This window comes from Sclerotinia sclerotiorum, genomic scaffold, assembly GCF_000146945.2.
Source record: "Sclerotinia sclerotiorum 1980 UF-70 scaffold_4 genomic scaffold, whole genome shotgun sequence".
Classification (NCBI taxonomy): domain Eukaryota; kingdom Fungi; phylum Ascomycota; class Leotiomycetes; order Helotiales; family Sclerotiniaceae; genus Sclerotinia; species Sclerotinia sclerotiorum.
In genome coordinates this window covers 2055941-2072307 of record NW_001820832.1, presented here as the reverse complement: position 1 = coordinate 2072307, position 16367 = coordinate 2055941, and the positions used below count along the sequence as shown (strand labels likewise).

General features: G+C 42.8%; 7 protein-coding genes across 7 annotated transcripts; 4 read left to right on the top strand and 3 right to left on the bottom strand.

The window, feature by feature from the left end:
• Positions 1 to 856: 856 nt before the first annotated feature.
• On the top strand, positions 857 to 1777 carry SS1G_03878 (predicted protein; the record flags this gene model as incomplete). The annotated part of the gene is made up of 3 exons (XM_001595738.1): positions 857 to 921; positions 974 to 1123; positions 1594 to 1777. 3 exons carry the CDS (start codon positions 857 to 859, stop codon positions 1775 to 1777), a joined length of 399 nt encoding a protein of 132 aa, XP_001595788.1.
• A 1816-nt stretch (positions 1778 to 3593) lies between these two features.
• On the bottom strand, positions 3594 to 4067 carry SS1G_03877 (predicted protein; the record flags this gene model as incomplete). The annotated part of the gene is made up of 1 exon (XM_001595737.1): positions 3594 to 4067. One exon carries the CDS (start codon positions 4065 to 4067, stop codon positions 3594 to 3596), a length of 474 nt encoding a protein of 157 aa, XP_001595787.1.
• A 2109-nt stretch (positions 4068 to 6176) lies between these two features.
• SS1G_03876 (hypothetical protein) lies at positions 6177 to 7898 on the top strand (the record flags this gene model as incomplete). The annotated part of the gene is made up of 2 exons (XM_001595736.1): positions 6177 to 6528; positions 6616 to 7898. The coding sequence occupies 2 exons, from the start codon at positions 6177 to 6179 to the stop codon at positions 7896 to 7898; spliced, it is 1635 nt and encodes a 544-aa protein (XP_001595786.1).
• A 392-nt stretch (positions 7899 to 8290) lies between these two features.
• On the bottom strand, positions 8291 to 8518 carry SS1G_03875 (predicted protein; the record flags this gene model as incomplete). The annotated part of the gene is made up of 1 exon (XM_001595735.1): positions 8291 to 8518. One exon carries the CDS (start codon positions 8516 to 8518, stop codon positions 8291 to 8293), a length of 228 nt encoding a protein of 75 aa, XP_001595785.1.
• A 2986-nt stretch (positions 8519 to 11504) lies between these two features.
• Positions 11505 to 12005, top strand: SS1G_03874 (predicted protein; the record flags this gene model as incomplete). Its single annotated transcript, XM_001595734.1, has 2 exons — positions 11505 to 11557; positions 11834 to 12005. The coding sequence occupies 2 exons, from the start codon at positions 11505 to 11507 to the stop codon at positions 12003 to 12005; spliced, it is 225 nt and encodes a 74-aa protein (XP_001595784.1).
• Positions 12006 to 12545: 540 nt separating this feature from the next.
• Positions 12546 to 13885, top strand: SS1G_03873 (actin-like protein; the record flags this gene model as incomplete). The annotated part of the gene is made up of 4 exons (XM_001595733.1): positions 12546 to 12851; positions 12950 to 13405; positions 13454 to 13768; positions 13823 to 13885. The coding sequence occupies 4 exons, from the start codon at positions 12546 to 12548 to the stop codon at positions 13883 to 13885; spliced, it is 1140 nt and encodes a 379-aa protein (XP_001595783.1).
• A 482-nt stretch (positions 13886 to 14367) lies between these two features.
• On the bottom strand, positions 14368 to 16327 carry SS1G_03872 (hypothetical protein; the record flags this gene model as incomplete). The annotated part of the gene is made up of 2 exons (XM_001595732.1): positions 14368 to 15471; positions 15629 to 16327. The coding sequence occupies 2 exons, from the start codon at positions 16325 to 16327 to the stop codon at positions 14368 to 14370; spliced, it is 1803 nt and encodes a 600-aa protein (XP_001595782.1).
• Positions 16328 to 16367: the final 40 nt, after the last annotated feature.

Genomic DNA, 16367 nt, shown 5'->3' with positions numbered 1-16367 from the left:
GCATAAGATCATAGAAGAATTTCTTCTCCGAGCTCTCACGTGCTCAGCACCTGATGTTCTGGAAGTACTATTGTGGATATCTGAAGTTGATTTAAAGTATAAACTAACTCTAATCTAGAGAGCCTTGCAAGAGCCCTGGAATATTATCATGGATACATGTCTCCTCTAAGAGGCTTGGAATTTTCTCAATTGAATGGCCGTGCATTCGTTGTCATATTACTCAATACATAACATAACATATACGATCTGGTTCTTCAGGAGATACACACCTATCTCGAATCGCGTGAAAGGAAGACGTCACAAAAAAGAGATCTTCATGGAACAAAATCTTCTCATTTCATCTTCATGGTGAATTCTAGCCTCGGAAGAGACCTACTTGACCCACTTGTAAATCCTATACGACAAAGTTCGAAGACAAATAGGAAAAAGGTGGCAGAGAGGAGTGTAGGAATAAAACTAGAGAAGGCCGCAGGCTTTTTGAGATGTGCAACAATTTGCTTTTAGGAAAATGGGGTGGATACTCCGCTTGGTGCTTTGGAAAATTCTTCTTCATTTCATGAAGCCTCCACGCAGACCTCATCAGCAACCGCGAAGCCCCACTAGCAAGGGCAGCATGAACTTTCCATGCCCAATGAATCTGAATGGAATAGAGAAAGAAGTTCGGCGACCTTTGAGATATACAACAAATTTGTGATATTTCAGTAATGAAGGAGGATGATTTGCTTCTGGATTTCAGCGTCTTTTTCTCGGTGACCATAATTCAGACCTAATCATTTGGGTTGAAGCATTCAAGTGGATCTTTAGGACGAGTTTCCCTACATGGTGAGGTCGCCGGCCTTTTGAGGTATGCAACAAAATGTGTTCTCTTGTTATTATTATTCCCCTTAGTCGTCGGGCTTTTGCTGTGATATTGCCTTCCTGGTCTCCCTGGCTCGATCACTACCTTGTCTGGAGGGATACTACCCTCGTAAAGCGACTCGATCCAGGTGGAGCTACTCACGTCTTTCATTTCAGGTCGCCGATTGAGAGATGCAACAAAAGTTCTCTCGCTGAGAAGTGGGGGAAGTATCATTCGCCTTAAAGCTTGCATAGCTCCACTTCGGTCTCGATCTCATTTGCTTTCGTAAGATCTTACCATTGGATATTGTCCTTTCTTCGACATTCATCGGAAGGCTATTGCTGAACGGACACAGCCTGTGGGAACATCATATCGCCGATCAGAAATGCAACAAAATTTTCTGTTAAATCAGCCTTCTGTCATTTATTCTCCATGCCCAGAAGAATCCTGACTCGAGACGTTGACGGGTGAAGTTTGGGGTGGAGCCAAAAGATGAGCTTTTATTTTGACAAGTGGATACCCGGCGACCTTTAAGATAGAGACTTGGAGAAAGGAGGACTTTCCAGGTCGCCGACCTTTTCGGGTTTGCAACAAAACGTTGTCTTCTCATCCAATTGAGCACAAGTCGTTTTCATCTACTCCGTAGCTCGCCCCCACTTAGCACCTGGCGTTGTTTCGTCTCACTCAACCCCATAAAAACTTCTTACTAATATTACCCTTATCGGCGACATCAATCCTTTGCAAGGAACCACCAGGTCGCCGACCTTTTCAGATGTGCAACAAATCCCATTTTTACTTGCTAGCAATCAATGTCAAACTTCTTCACAGGAGATGTCTTTAGTATCAAAAGATCCGGCTGATGCCCGGAATCAGCCTTTTTTGGAAGTTTCTCCGGAGCGAAGGAATAAGGTTGAATGGTCGCCGATATGGACAACGTAAATTTCGGCAACATTGAATGAGACTCCACGATAAAAATCTCTTTTCTTGATTGCATTCCTTCTTGAAGGATCCTACTTTTATTATGTGTTCTTCAATAGTACACACAGCAGCAAACGCTCTCCCGCAGCCTTCTGGAAGCGACGAGTCGCCGCCATTCTACAGTGTAAAACCTATGTGATTTCTCAGCCACAAAAATCAAGCCACACGCGACGCACGAACAACATCAAAATTCATCGACGTCGCTCTTTCTCGGCTTCTTCATCAATAACCTGCTGTCATCCTCTCATGCCCAACTTCATTGCCTTTTGCAGGCGCTCTTGATGCTGCCACATCATCACGACCTCAATTCCGACCATAAGCGAAAGTTTCTCCACGCTAGCCAATGGTTACTATTGATCCAAAATTAATGCGACCCCCGAGCCGGCCTCCTTTCCGTGATGTGATATCCGAATCGTGTGGAACCATTGGTGTCATTTCCTTCTTTATTTTAACGAGCCTTGTAATATTGAGGTCGGCGGCCTTCCAAGACATGCAACATTTCTTTTTTATGAGTATTGATTGGAATGCCTGAGCTGGTGTTTATCGAGCGATAAATTGCTTTTGTGCCAGGGATGGAGAAGAAGGATTGAGATGAGGATGATTAAGAGACCTTTCCTGCGACCATGAGTTTAATTATGCTTATCCTTCGCTATTTGTGGATATTAGTTTCTCTTTGCTTGCAAAGCACCATAATTTCTAACTGCATCCCGTCGATACATTGGCTGGAGACATCATCTTGCCAGCGCAAGGTTGGGTCAAGGCCGTCTTAGATATGCAACAATTGCATGCTGTCTACTTTCGCTACCTTCTTACAAGGACAGAGTTTTTCAATAGTCTGTGACGACTGCTGTCATCTGCAGGAGGTCGCATTCGAGACCGGGTGGAAAAAAAAAGCTCTTCTTACTCTAGGTTTGATGCCCAATAGCATCTAATTCCTAGAAGAATCCATCTAAGATATCTATTGCTTGGCCTGCAGCACCCCGCTCGATAATATGGACTGACCGTGGGTGACCCCAATGAGATGTGCAACAAAATGATGTTCACATCTCATGGGTATGGGTTGTGGTATGAATCATGTGTATCCGGATCCGGGGTGTAGATATGATACTATCGAGGTGTCCTATAGCCTGTAATTTATTTCTATTTGTTCCGTTTATAAGAGTGCAAGTTTTCAGTCTCACACCGAGTTGGAAGAGGATATGTACTAAGTAGTGAGAACCTGAACAGCTGTGTGGAAGTTTCAATGAGGGAAATTTAAAATTAGCTGTCTGCTCTCCACACGTCTTTCTATGAAAAAGGGGAAAGAGCTCACAAGCCAGGATTCTAGGCTATGCAGCATAGTATCTCCACCCTTAGCAGTTCAATGGCTTTATTTAATAACAGAAAAGAGAGCGAACCGATTTCTAGAGAGGCCATTTCCATATCAATCTCGATCATTTATGGGCAGAATACATGTTTTATGCCTCTAGAACTCATAGTCTAATAGATATGTTAGAAGAAGCGCTTTAGACAGCAGTACGATTTTTGAGCTAGAATTATATCACCATACAAAATATAATATGACGGAATGGAATTGACATCTTAATTATAGATACATTTGAGCGAGATATCAATACTGACTCTCAATCTTATATTAATATCTAGCACTAGGCTCCGCAGCAGCTATACACCCAACCTTACACCAACTGCAAAAAAACCAAGACTACACCAAAAACAAAAACAAAAACAAAAAACAAAATGCACCCCTTACAAAAATTATGAAACCGATACACCACCATCACTTATACCTGTCCCAAAGCCTTCGCTCACGATCAGCATCACCCCCGGATTCCTTCTTGCACCAATCTTTTATCCTCTGTGTCGACCAATCCCACAAAGGTCTATTTTTTGCCTCATTCCTCTCCTGTTCCCTAAGAATTCTATCCACGCAGTTATCTATCGAATCATTCTCCTCTTTGGCACGGCGACGTGCTTGCTTTTCGACCCATTCCAGTTTAGCGTCGTGTTTGGGTTTTGGGATGGGATTTACGTCTGTTCTGCTGCTGCCACTACGTCTAGCGCTGGAGCTGGAGCTGGAGCTGGAGCTGGAGGTGGATTTTTCCTTATCATCTCTTCGACTCTTTTCCCTGTAGTGATCGTCTTTTTCCCTGTAATGATCGTCTCTATCCCTATTACGTCCCGAAGTAATTCTTTCGCTCGTGGCTGTGCGCTCAGCTCTGCGTTCATCCAGTCTGGTAGCTGATCTCCTCATATTTGCTATAGTGGGCGCAAATTAGGGATTCTGATATGGAATAGAGTGTTTAGATAAAATAGATGATGAGATAAGACGATAAGATTGATAGGGGATGCTGAAATGGCAAGTATTGGTGCTGATATATTAGTAGTTTCTAGAGAATACAAAGAGCATTATATAGGGGATCTAACACTACAATAGGACTGCAGGAGAAGGTCGAAGGAATTTCTAATTCATGTGCGTCAGCAATATAGTGGTTGATTCGAGGTCATTGTACGTACCTTTGTGAAGCGGAACCTGTTGAAGTACATGCTCTAGCCGCCAGTAAGTACAAGGGGCTTATAGGAATTTGACACATGCACGGAGACAGGAGTTATGTTTGAAACTGATATAAATGCTTAGACCAGAGCATATATTGCTCTTTCCTTCTTTCAATTTGAATATGGGTCGTGGAAATACATGCGGGGGTTCTTGGAGAAGCAGTCGTGCCTCTTATGTCTTTGAAAGCCTCTACAAATTGAGGGACTCGAAGAGGAATGAATTTAAAATGAGTATAATGTAAGGAGAAATGGAGACACTGTACTGAGTACTCCAGATAATGTCAAAATATTGGGGTGGTGAGGAGGGAAGTCATGTGACCCAACTTTCACGTGAAAGTGAAAGTTTTATCATTGCCGACGAGTAAGCGTTGGCACTGGTACCACTTCTTCCCAATCTATCAAATTAACCAAACAAAAGCTTCGACTGATCTACATAATTCCAATCACGCCTTAAGATTCTGCGCAGATCCAACAGGATAAAACGCATCATCTGAAAACGCGCAACCAAGCCACTCTCAAAAGCCTCCAACTGCAGAAGGGCAAGGTTCTTAATAGTTGCGCGCAGCTATGCAAGTGTCTTTGTAATAGATGGTTTGATATCCGACAGAATATTAACATGCGGAGTAGTAATAAAAGCTTGCATGATCTGGGGGCAGCGGAGACGCGAGATATGAAGTTGAAAGGTAACAACGGTTCAAGATCGATTGTTGCCGCTTATATTTGCTCTCAATGCGAATTGGGTATACAGTATCGTTCACCGCCGCCTTTGAAGCTATAGAAATTTACGAGGGAGAGGTATTAATCTCGGAAGAAAGACTAGCTGGCAAACGAGGCATTGAGCCTACGTAGAAACTTGGTCATATTCAAAGAACAACTTTGTCGCCATTTATATAAGCATCGCCCTTCTTTAGGTAGTAGTTGATGAAAGATGAGAGTACCAACAGCGTAGAAGATGCAAGGGACCATCGTCCTGTCACGTGGCACATATTTCACATCATGTGGTCACATATGAATCCGGATGTTTACAGCTGGCAAAGGCAAACACTCACGACCTTGAAAGGCTGAGGATAACACAGATTCGTAGCTCCAAACCTGTATGACAAGGTAACAAGGAGCAAAAAGATTCCACTGCTAGGATAGTTGGGCTTTGTGACTGAGGACTTCCCTGAAATCCACCTTATCCCAAATGACAAAACCAAATGTTGAAACAAATAAACTCATCGAATCACGAGCATATAATGATTTGGAATAACACTTATTATAATTGATCCTGTAGATAGTTTTTCTTAAGCAAAGTCAAGTCCTACCTAGGATGGGAAGAGGATGTGTCGCATATCGCTTTCCACACCACGCAAGGTTAAGGTTAAAGCTTTGTGAACAGGACAAGATATCTTGAGGACGGGAGCCAAGTAACCTTAATGCTGCTGAAGCTCCTCGCCACCATACATGAAATGAGATTTCTTGTGGATATCTGGTGTGCACTACCGATGCGGCAAATAGGAGTATTAGATATATTCTTTGGGAAAAATATGATAGACACACATAGAAGGTTATGTTGAAAAGGAAATAAAATATCCTGAGTTGCCGAAAGTTTTTCTCACAACTTCCCCGGATATGCCAAGCAAATCAGCACAGGGATCGATTGAAGATTTATTGGTGTTAGTGCTTAGTCATCAAAAACAAGTTCTTCAATCTTATCAAATATTCTTGTTTATCCCCTCCAAATCCGGGCATCTTTGACCACAATAGTCAATAATATATACAATATTTTTATTATACCTATAAATTTATTATTAAATGATGCGCTATGTCTCAAGATACATCTGCCGGCATGGTAAATCATCCAGTTGATACATTGGACGAAGCAAAATACGACACTCGCCATGATACTTCTGAACTAGAAGTCACTACGGACACTAAAGAAGCCATAGAAGTCACTGCAGCTAAGATGAATTTGGAATCATCGACGTCTCAGTTATTGAATAATTTATCTGTTTCTTCATTAAATGAACAAGAGCTCAGAGCCACGGATCATCCGTCGCAATCAGACACTGCTTTACACAAAAGTTCCGATGTTGGTAATGAGCCGAAATCGATTATTGATACAGCAACAGCAGGTGAAGATGGACGGAAAGTAAACGCGGAAAATACCAATTCAGGTAGGACGAACCGTTAAATCTTTACCCTTTACATCATGTGAATACTTCTTGGAAGGTATATTCTAATCATATTTGCTTCCCAAATAGTCGCACCACCAATGTCTATCGTACGACCACTTGAAAATATAAACCCTGCGACTGAAAACCAGCCTCCTACAACAACTACTACTACAGAAACTACAATATCTCCTAATACTCAACAACATTGTCAGCCATCAACAACCTCTATCTCTACAAATCCGCCAATCTTGAGTGACAACACCGCTATTGCGAATCCCGCCACCATCCCAAATAAAGAAATGAATGTCGTCAGAAACAAGACAACTCGTCGGAAGATGGCTCGGGTCAAGGCACATCCAAATGCCTTGACAATTTACGAGGCTGAGCTAACAAGTAAGGACAGGGCGACGCAAAAAGAAGCTGTTCGGCAATACTTGGAGAAGAACGTGAAGGAGGACTGGAATTGGGTCTGGCCAGCAGAAGAAAGTGACCCTATCGATATAATGGAAGCATTGGTCAAGAACGCTTCTCTAGACGATGCCCAGAATACTAGTATTGATAGCCCTACATACAAGGAGGAGTGGCGAGAAAGAGATATCTGGGAAAGCGATCCTAGCGAGAGCGAGAGCGAGGATCCAACTTCCCCTAAAGGTCCCATCAACATCAATTCTCCGGATAAGGAAAGCCCTTTCCGATTTGACAGCCCTGATAGTGTAGGCCAAATGGTTAAACAAAGACGAGACGCTCGAAGACGCCGACATAAAAAGAAGCTTGCCGCGGAAATGGAATGGAATACGGGGGTACATTGTTACGTAGAAAGACGCGATGCATGGACTTGTGCTCGCCGTGTCCCTCCACCAACCGGACGAGAACCTCGTGGCATCGAAAATACACCGGTCCATACAAATGGAAACCTCCATCAAGCTGTAGACGACTTCTCGGATTCAGAAGGATGGGACACGGAGGTCCCGATTGCTAAGTCTCTTCTACCACCGGACAATGCAATGAGAGCGAGCATTAACCCCCAAGCTTATAGCACCATATACGACAAAGTTGTTATACAGTCATTGACACCCAGTTGTCCTATCAATTTATCCGATGTCATACAAAGCTGTGTACACGGATGGAAGCGGGATGGTGAATGGCCCCCTACTTCCTCTGTTCCTGAACCTAGTCTTGCTGGAAAGAAAAAACAGAGAAGGTTGAGCATGCTGAGTATCCTAGGCTTGAATTCACCCGAGACAAAAGCACCTATTCCGGTGGCAGAGAAAAGTCCACAGACGCCTAATTCAATCAAAAAGGGACTACAAAGGCTATGGAAACGCGGGGATAAAGTTAGAGCTGCACCTGAAGGTGGGGCAGGGGCTTAAAATTTTGGTATGGAAGAGCTGATGCATATACCATATCAAATGTATTGCAAGGGATAGCATGATATAGCATAGTATGGCGTTTTTATGAGCGCGCCCGGAAGGCCGTTCAGGATGATGTTACGAAAGCATGTTGAATACGTGAATCCAATAGATTCACTCACTGTTGGATCAGATTGTCGGGTTTACATGGCGATTATGGGATAATCTCAGGACTACTAATATCATGTATCTATTATTTTCCAAGATCTACTTCGGGAGCTTAAGTTTGTTGATTGGTACATAAATTATAATAATCCCTCATTCCAGCTCCAACCTAAGGTGACACTTTTCTCCAAGCAAGACCAACCCTAAGTCTACTCCTCTATAAACCCCGAAGATCTCCTGCCCTTGGTTTATCCACTCAGCCACCGCAACCACCACCAATTCCCATTCTCATTCCCATCCGTACTCTCACCCCTCACCACGTTCGTATTCGGAAACGCATAGTCCCAAATCATAACGCGTATTTCAGGCGGGAGTTGATTGAAACGTGTAAAGGTTCGTGGGGGTGGTGGTGAATAAAGACCGTATCGCCATTCCCCATTTACCTCTCCAGCGTAGGTTTGGAGTGTGTATGGCATGGTGGGTGAGGTTTTTGGGGTTTTGGAGGTGTGAGGAGTGAGGAGTGGAGGTTTGGGGTTTGTGAGGGTTGGGAAGGGGAGGGTGGGAGAGGGTGGGAGAGGGTTTGATTGATGGTAGGAGAGCCGGTGCTGTGGTGTGCCTGTGTGAGCGGGGGTGGCTTGGGGATGGGGTTGTGGTTGTGGTTGGAGGGTAGATTTGAATTTGAATTTGGACTTGGATTTTGAAAAAGGTGGGTGGAATGTACGTTGAAGTGAGAGATGAGATGAGAGTTTTGTGATATGATGGTTGTAAAGAGGTGAGATTATGTGAGGTTGAAGGCACTGCATTATATGAGTGCTGGATAGACGGGTGGATGATACTAGAAGGAAAATATGCGGGAATTCATGGAATTCAAGTTCAATTTGGTTTCACATTTTTAAAGTCGAAGATATGTGGAGTTGGAAGTCCAACAAAGATTAGAGTTGATCAACACAGAAATTGAAAATGAAATTGGAAGTCGGGAATCCCTTTGTAAATTTTGTTTGCTTGCTTGCTAAATGGCGTTTCGAATGTATTCTTAGTTTCGAGGATCTGGTGGTCTCGGCGGGAAAGAAAAGGAGCACCTTCTGGAAGATTTTTGTTCGCTTAATGAAGGGGTTGGGCTCGGTTGAGTTGAGGCTAGTGATTGTATTGGGTCATTAATTAAGGATATCCAGGCCTAATACATAAACCTCGTTATTTGAGGAAAGAAAAAAAGAAGAAGAAAAAAAGATAGAAAGGAAGTACTCCAAAAAGTCCTTACAATCAAAGTTTTGCATTCGCATGTGTGTATGCACCTGATTATATTGAAGTTCCTCCATATATTGTTGACCTCCTGGGATCTTGGCAGCATATGCATATATAGTACATATGCATATAAGGAGCAAACAAAACTCAACTTTTAATTCATTCTTTCCTTTTTGGTATACTGTTTGTTTGCTTTCAATATTTTGATTTCAAAGCACTTTAATTCCGAAGGCCGAATACCCAACCTATTCCTTCATTTTTTTGAATATATGCTCGCAGCTTAACTGCTTAGCTAGAGAATAAGTCAATTCAATCTGATGCTCTTTCTAGTCTCAAGAAACCCAACATATATGTAGTAGCTAATTACGAAATGGTCCATTTTCCCGTAGGGTTTGAGCTATCTAATTATGTAACATGAAACGGCTTAATACAGCCATATGTTGAAATAGTATTATAGCTAGAGGAAGAGACACCTGCCATAGAAATCTGAATCTGCGTCAGAATATGCGGAGAGAAGAAGGGTCTTTGGACTTTGGCACTCAATCTTGGATAAGTTGCGGGTGTGCGAACGAAACAGTAATTTATGGTTTTACTAGGTGTGCTTGTTTGTTAGTTGTTGGTTGCGCGTATAAATCGGATCTTGAGTAAATTTGAGGCCCATCCAGCCGGAAGCGAGTTGCGCGTAAATGTAAATGGGAAAATCAACAAAATTCTTGTCGCCTAGCAGATGTATGTTCATATACCAATTTAGGAATGTTACTCTTGCGTTCAAAGGTTTCCCATTTCCCCTTCTTTTGCATTATTTTTCATTATTTCTCATAAATTGTTCGGAAAACTGGGTTTCATGTGACAGTTCGGAGGCAGACAGTGTCCTATAAGTGTACCTATTGTTCTGAATTGCTCCTGGAAATCGCGATCTCATATCTATATTTGCACACCTCTCCAGTTAAACCCACCCTAAACGAAGCATAGCCTTGCTCGCCAATTTAAGTCACTCACCGATCACCATCATCCATGGAAATTGTCAGGTTTTGTGAGGATTATGACGCCTCAATACCAAACGGCTGCAATACGGAAACAAGTTGGCTACTCGTCTACAGCCCCAGGACTCCATATAATGTAACGACGATAAAATTGTCAACCTTATCAACGTTAACGCTATTGTTCAAAACTATGCGATACTGTCTGCTGTCCCGAAATCCAATATTAAACAGCCTTTGGAAGGCGGCTGCGCTGTCAATGAAACTCTTGATGGATTAAATGTCTCTGAGACAGCTAATCGTTGATCTGGCGCTTACCATCTCCAGCCTGCAAAGTCGTTCCCACCAGAACATCTCAGTAAGAAAATGAATATCTGAAAGCTTTTCGAAGGAAGTTCAAGATGTATACCTACATCGTGGTTACGCCCAAAACGTTGTGAGCAGACGCAAGATCTTCGTCAAGATCGCAATTGAGTTTCATGCTTGCCCAAAGTGGCTGTCACTTTGCTTCATAACAAGTCAGCTCATTTAACTTTGAGTTCCAGCATAGGATAAGCTTTAATCCCAGATATTGCCCTATGTATTCTCATAACCCAACTCGAATTTCTCTATTTTATGCTGAGAGTTAGCAGTTGTAGCTATCAGGTAAGAGCATACAAGCGACATCTACAAAAAGCAAGAACTACGTTGAATTTCCATTGGATATTTATCGAAGTTCAACATCTTAGGCTAGCCATAATTGTCATTGTCGAGAGGGTTAGACGCGGATGTGAAACAGCAAATAGGCCGAGTCAGCCACTGCAGAACTCTGCCGAAGATTGCTGTACTTACTATCAGCAAACATCGGAAACTACTCCCAAATTTTGGCATAGTGGCGGCGGGATTTAATGATACCAGATACTTTCGCCGCTGTTGCCAATTTGGTGCTGTATCTTTGAAGTTGAAAACTGGATCGGGTAGAACCACCGCGTACTACGATTCGGCTTGTTTTACATATACCAATTGCTGAATGGGAAAAAGATGCGGTGCCGATGGCAGCATCAGACGCTTTATTGACGTCAAGAGCGTTATGAAAGCACGGCAAACCACGTCCAGAAAATTGACTTTCTGTTTTGTAGTGGTGTAGAGTGACCGAATGAGCACTTACACATCTGTTCTTATCAAAAGAGATATTTAATAACACTACAAAGGCATCTAATGTCTCTGAGCCTGTGAGTTGTAAACACATCTACATAAAACTATGTTTTGGAAACATATCACATTCAGCAGAGGGTCCATCTATGCCGAGTGTATGTGCGTGACATTTCAATGTCGTTTTCCATTTGACATTGGAAGGTCTCGATGAATAACAATATCATGAGTACTTGATGTATACAGTTCAATTAGGATAATGAAAGTAATAGTCCCGATTACGACATGTCCTGATCCTAGACGTGGAATTGTTTGTATTACACACCTGCCTTCACTTGTAGCGTCTAATTCTTATTGGCACAATGACCTATATATAGTCTCCTAACGTCGAGCGTTCACCTCAATCACTACTTAGTGAACTCAAAAGAAGAAGCGAAGGAACTCAACTCATAAGTATGAGGGAGAAATCACGGAATTGGAAACGTCGATGTTGACACGACCTCGTAAGAGATCTAACACTGTTGATAAGGCTCCGCAAAGAAAGGTCATCAAGCTTGAAGATGCGCAAAAGAGCAATATTGCCACACGACAGGTCCCGCTGATTCTATAACGACTTGCTCCAACTAAAGTAGGTGAGCTGAGACTTGAACTTAAGAGACCTCAATTTAAAAATTAAATTTAAGAAACTCTGTACTGAACTTGTGTATAAACTCTGAAAATAAAATCAACAGAATGAATAAAAATAAAAAAGTTGATAAAGAATGAAACATGTTTTTTTAAATGTCTAATAAATTGAGAATTATTTTAATACATTTATTTTATTTAATATCCTTATGTATAAAAGGCTAATCTTTATAAAAGAAACAGTATTAAATGATATTTGTGGGGAAAATGAAGTTAATGAAGTGAAGTCTGAAGTGACAGCTTACCCCTGTTAATATTTCTTGGCGCTCGCGTCCAACGCGATATGCTCCATACAGCAGTAGCAAGTTTACAGATTCCACCACCATAACCACCACCTCCACTCACTTTCCGCCATTTCAAAGCTCGAAAATTAATACCTTAATCAAATATCTAGCACCGCAGAACCGCATTGGAATTTTCTGCAGGATTCTTTCTCCATCCAATCCCGCCATCCCTCCCAATCAATATGGCGGACTCACTGCACAATGCTCCTATAGTGCTAGATAATGGTTCCGGTACAATTCGAGCTGGGTTTGCCGGTGAAGATCTACCAAAATGTTATTTTCCTTCATTTGTTGGAAGACCGAAACATTTGCGAGTACTGGCAGGCGCGTTAGAAGGAGATGTGTTCATTGGGCAACGAGCGCAAGAATTAAGAGGACTATTAAAGATTAAATACCCACTGGAACATGGCATAGTTACGGATTGGGATGATATGGAGAGGATATGGGAGTACGTTTATGGAGAAGGCCTTAAGACCTTGAGTGAAGAAGTGAGTTCTTAGGTCCAAATCTAAGGTGGAGGTGTTTGCTATTTCTTCTTATCTGGCAAGTCTAGTAACATCGCAGATGACTGATATTATTTATGCAGCATCCTGTTTTATTAACAGAACCACCTCTCAATCCTCGAAGTAATCGAGATACAGCTGCACAAATTTTATTCGAAACCTTCAACGTCCCCGCTCTATACACATCAATTCAAGCTGTTCTTTCGCTATACGCATCAGGACGAACGACTGGAATAGTACTTGATGCCGGCGATGGAGTTTCACATGCAGTTCCAGTATACGAAGGCTTCGCTATGCCGAGTTCAATACGAAGGATAGATGTGGCTGGACGAGATGTTACAGAGTATATGCAAACTTTATTACGGAAGGCTGGATACGTCTTCCATACCAGCGCAGAGAAAGAGGTAGTGAGAATGATCAAGGAGAAAGTAAGCTATGTGGCAGGAGATCCGAAAAAAGAAGAAAAGGACTGGTCGGGTGCCAAATTAGGGGATGGAAAACTTGTGGAATACGCATTACCGGATGGCAATAAGATCAAGGTAAGGAACAAGGATTGATTCACAGTAGCAACGCTGACGATGTCACAGATTGGAGCAGAACGATTCAGGGCACCTGAAATTTTATTCGATCCTGAAATTATTGGGTTGGAGTACCCAGGTATCCATCAAATTGTGGTGGACGCAATTAATCGTACAGATTTGGACCTCAGAAAGTCTCTATTTGGCAATATTGTATTGTCTGGTGGAAGTACTTTAACGAAGGGTTTTGGAGACAGATTACTACATGAAGTGCAAAGATTGGCAGTGAAGGATATGAGAATCAAGATCTTTGCTCCACCAGAGAGGAAATACTCAACCTGGATTGGTGGTAGTATCTTGGCTGGCCTAAGTACATTTAGAAAGGTATGCTCTAAATCTTAAATTTCCTTGGGGGAAGATTGCTAACTCATGTTGCAGATGTGGGTGAGCATTGACGACTGGCACGAGAATCCCGATATCATTCATACGAAATTTACATAATCAACTCCTGACTAACGATTTTTGGCAATCTACGTCTCCACCCACCAGCCACCCATTGTCTGTATCCAAAATAATACTCGAGCCAAATTACCCATCTTGTGAGTACAAGATTCCACGCAGCATCCTCTTCTCCCACATATTCAACTTTAGCACGGTTTAATCTGCATTTGACCTACCCTGCATTTGAAGGCGCAGGCTATTTAGTTAGCAGGTCAGGAGCTTGGAATGCTTTTTATGCTCTTTGCATGTGTTTATGAATGTACAGCTATTCTATGAGAAAAGAATAACTAAATTCAAGATACCCATTTCTGAGCTGATTTGTTTTGTTTCGCGTTTATTTGTTATGTCGTTTGTGATAGTGTGATCAATTGATGACGTTTTCAGCGCCAATTGTTGTTTAAGGGTATCTAGAACATTCAAATTACTCAACCTGGCTGTAAGCTTTAGTTTTCTATACTAGTTGCGAGTTTATATCATACATATCAGAAAACCTGATTCTCATTGAGACTTTCTGTTTCCACCTCAACTTCCTTGACTGCTTCCTCAACAGTCTTTCTTGCTGTCTGTCTTATAAAAGCACCACACAACATGCCAGTTGCTACGCTAACATTTAAACTATCGAGTTTACCTCGCATACTTGCACCCTTGATTGAAATATGCACATCAGCAAGATCTCTCAAGTTTTTGCGCAAACCTTCGCCTTCGCCTCCAACCATTAGTATACAAGGATCCTCCCGTAATGGATCCTGGAGTTTGTGGGACCAGACAAATTCTTGAGAAGCTGCGGGCCACATGTGTCTCGAATCTGGTTTTCGAGGAGCAGGTGGTGCGACTGCTGCGTAGATTTTCCAGCCAGAGGCTTGGGAGTCTTTGATGAAGCCTCCGGGTTTGTTGACGGAGAAGATCTCGATGGTTTCGGCGGCGCCGGCGGAGGCTTTGAAGACAACGGGTGTGAAGGATGCGCTGTTGCGGACGGATATTGCGACTGCTGTTACGCCCATGAAGAGTGCTGTGCGCAAGATGGCGCCTAGATTTTGCGGGTCTTCTATGCTATCTAGGAGGAGAACAAGGGGTTTGCGACCGGTGGAATCTTTTGGAACATTGATTATAGTGTCGTTGCCGTTGACCTCAAGTTCCTCGCGGGATTGGTGGTCGGGAGCGAGTTGGATGGCGAAGCTGTCGTTTTGGTCAATTACCGAGCCGAGACTTATGACGGGTAGACGGGGAAGGGGTGATGCTTCGAGAATGTATCCGTTGTGTGGACGGCCTTGGCTCATTTTGTCGAGGGTTCGTAGCCAGTCCTGTCCTCTTACTATGGCTACCTCAACTCCTTTCCTCTGGGCTAATCTTGTTAGAGCCCCATCTCGGTCTCCATTGTGACGGTCTTCGCCTTTGTGAATGTAGAGCTTGTAGAGCTTTCTGCTCTTTCTTCGCTGTGTGTTCAGGGCAGCTTCGACAACTGAGGTGCCGTACAGGAATTCTGAGGCTGGTGTAGTGTATGGTATGGAAATTGGTATATTTTTAGCGAAGGAGGAACTGGTTTTAGGCGCCGAAAATTCTGAAAGGATAAGATTCCGAGCTAGGTTCTGGCTGAGGAGATGAGCGAGGAGATTGTGATGACGACCCAGATCTCATTGATTTGACCGCTAGTCGTTCCTCGCGTGTGGGATATTTCGAAGGGTACGTGAAACCTTTTTTCCAGTCTCTAGGACCTTCATATCCTTTTTCAGATATCCTACTTACCTCTCCGAAGTTCGGGTAAGATTTCTGCCTATGGTTCAGGATGTCACGAGGTGACCCGAATGACTTGTTAATAGAATCCTTCTCCTCAGCACGGCGTTTCTCTGGAGATTCGTGAGGTCTACCGATGGATCTCTTTTGGTAACCAGCCGTCTCCTCTCCAGATCCATAAGAACTATATGATTTCTTTACGTAACCAGGTTTGCTGCTTCGAGGCTCCTTGTACGTGTCAAAAGATTCCTCCCCATAGGAACCCTTGGCCCTTAGCCGCTTAAAATTTTCAGACTTCCCCTCCCAGTGGTTTCCTCTATCCTGACGGTCTTCAAAACCAGAGGGCGCGTTATATTTTGGTTTTGATTCATTATCGCGATCATCCCCCTTGAACCGTGTATGCATAAACTTGTTCTTTCTCCCTAGATCATCCACAGGGCCAGAGTCCCTCCGATATGGATCTGATCTAGGAATTTGAAATCCTCGACCAGCGCCATCATTTTCCCGACTTCTTTCCTTCCCTCTGAACCCAACTCCTTTCGACTTCCGAAGCCCACGGTTTATTCCAGAGTTGATAGAAGCATATCTTACAGAGCAAGAAGATAAATATAGAGGTTGAAGAATGTAACTTACTCTTTTAGAAGCTTTTGCTCCATTCAAAAAGATTGTACTCATTGCATTGATAGTGCCATTGTGAGAATTTTTATGCATCAATGTTTGATAGAAAATAAAAATTGAGAGTTTGGTAGTC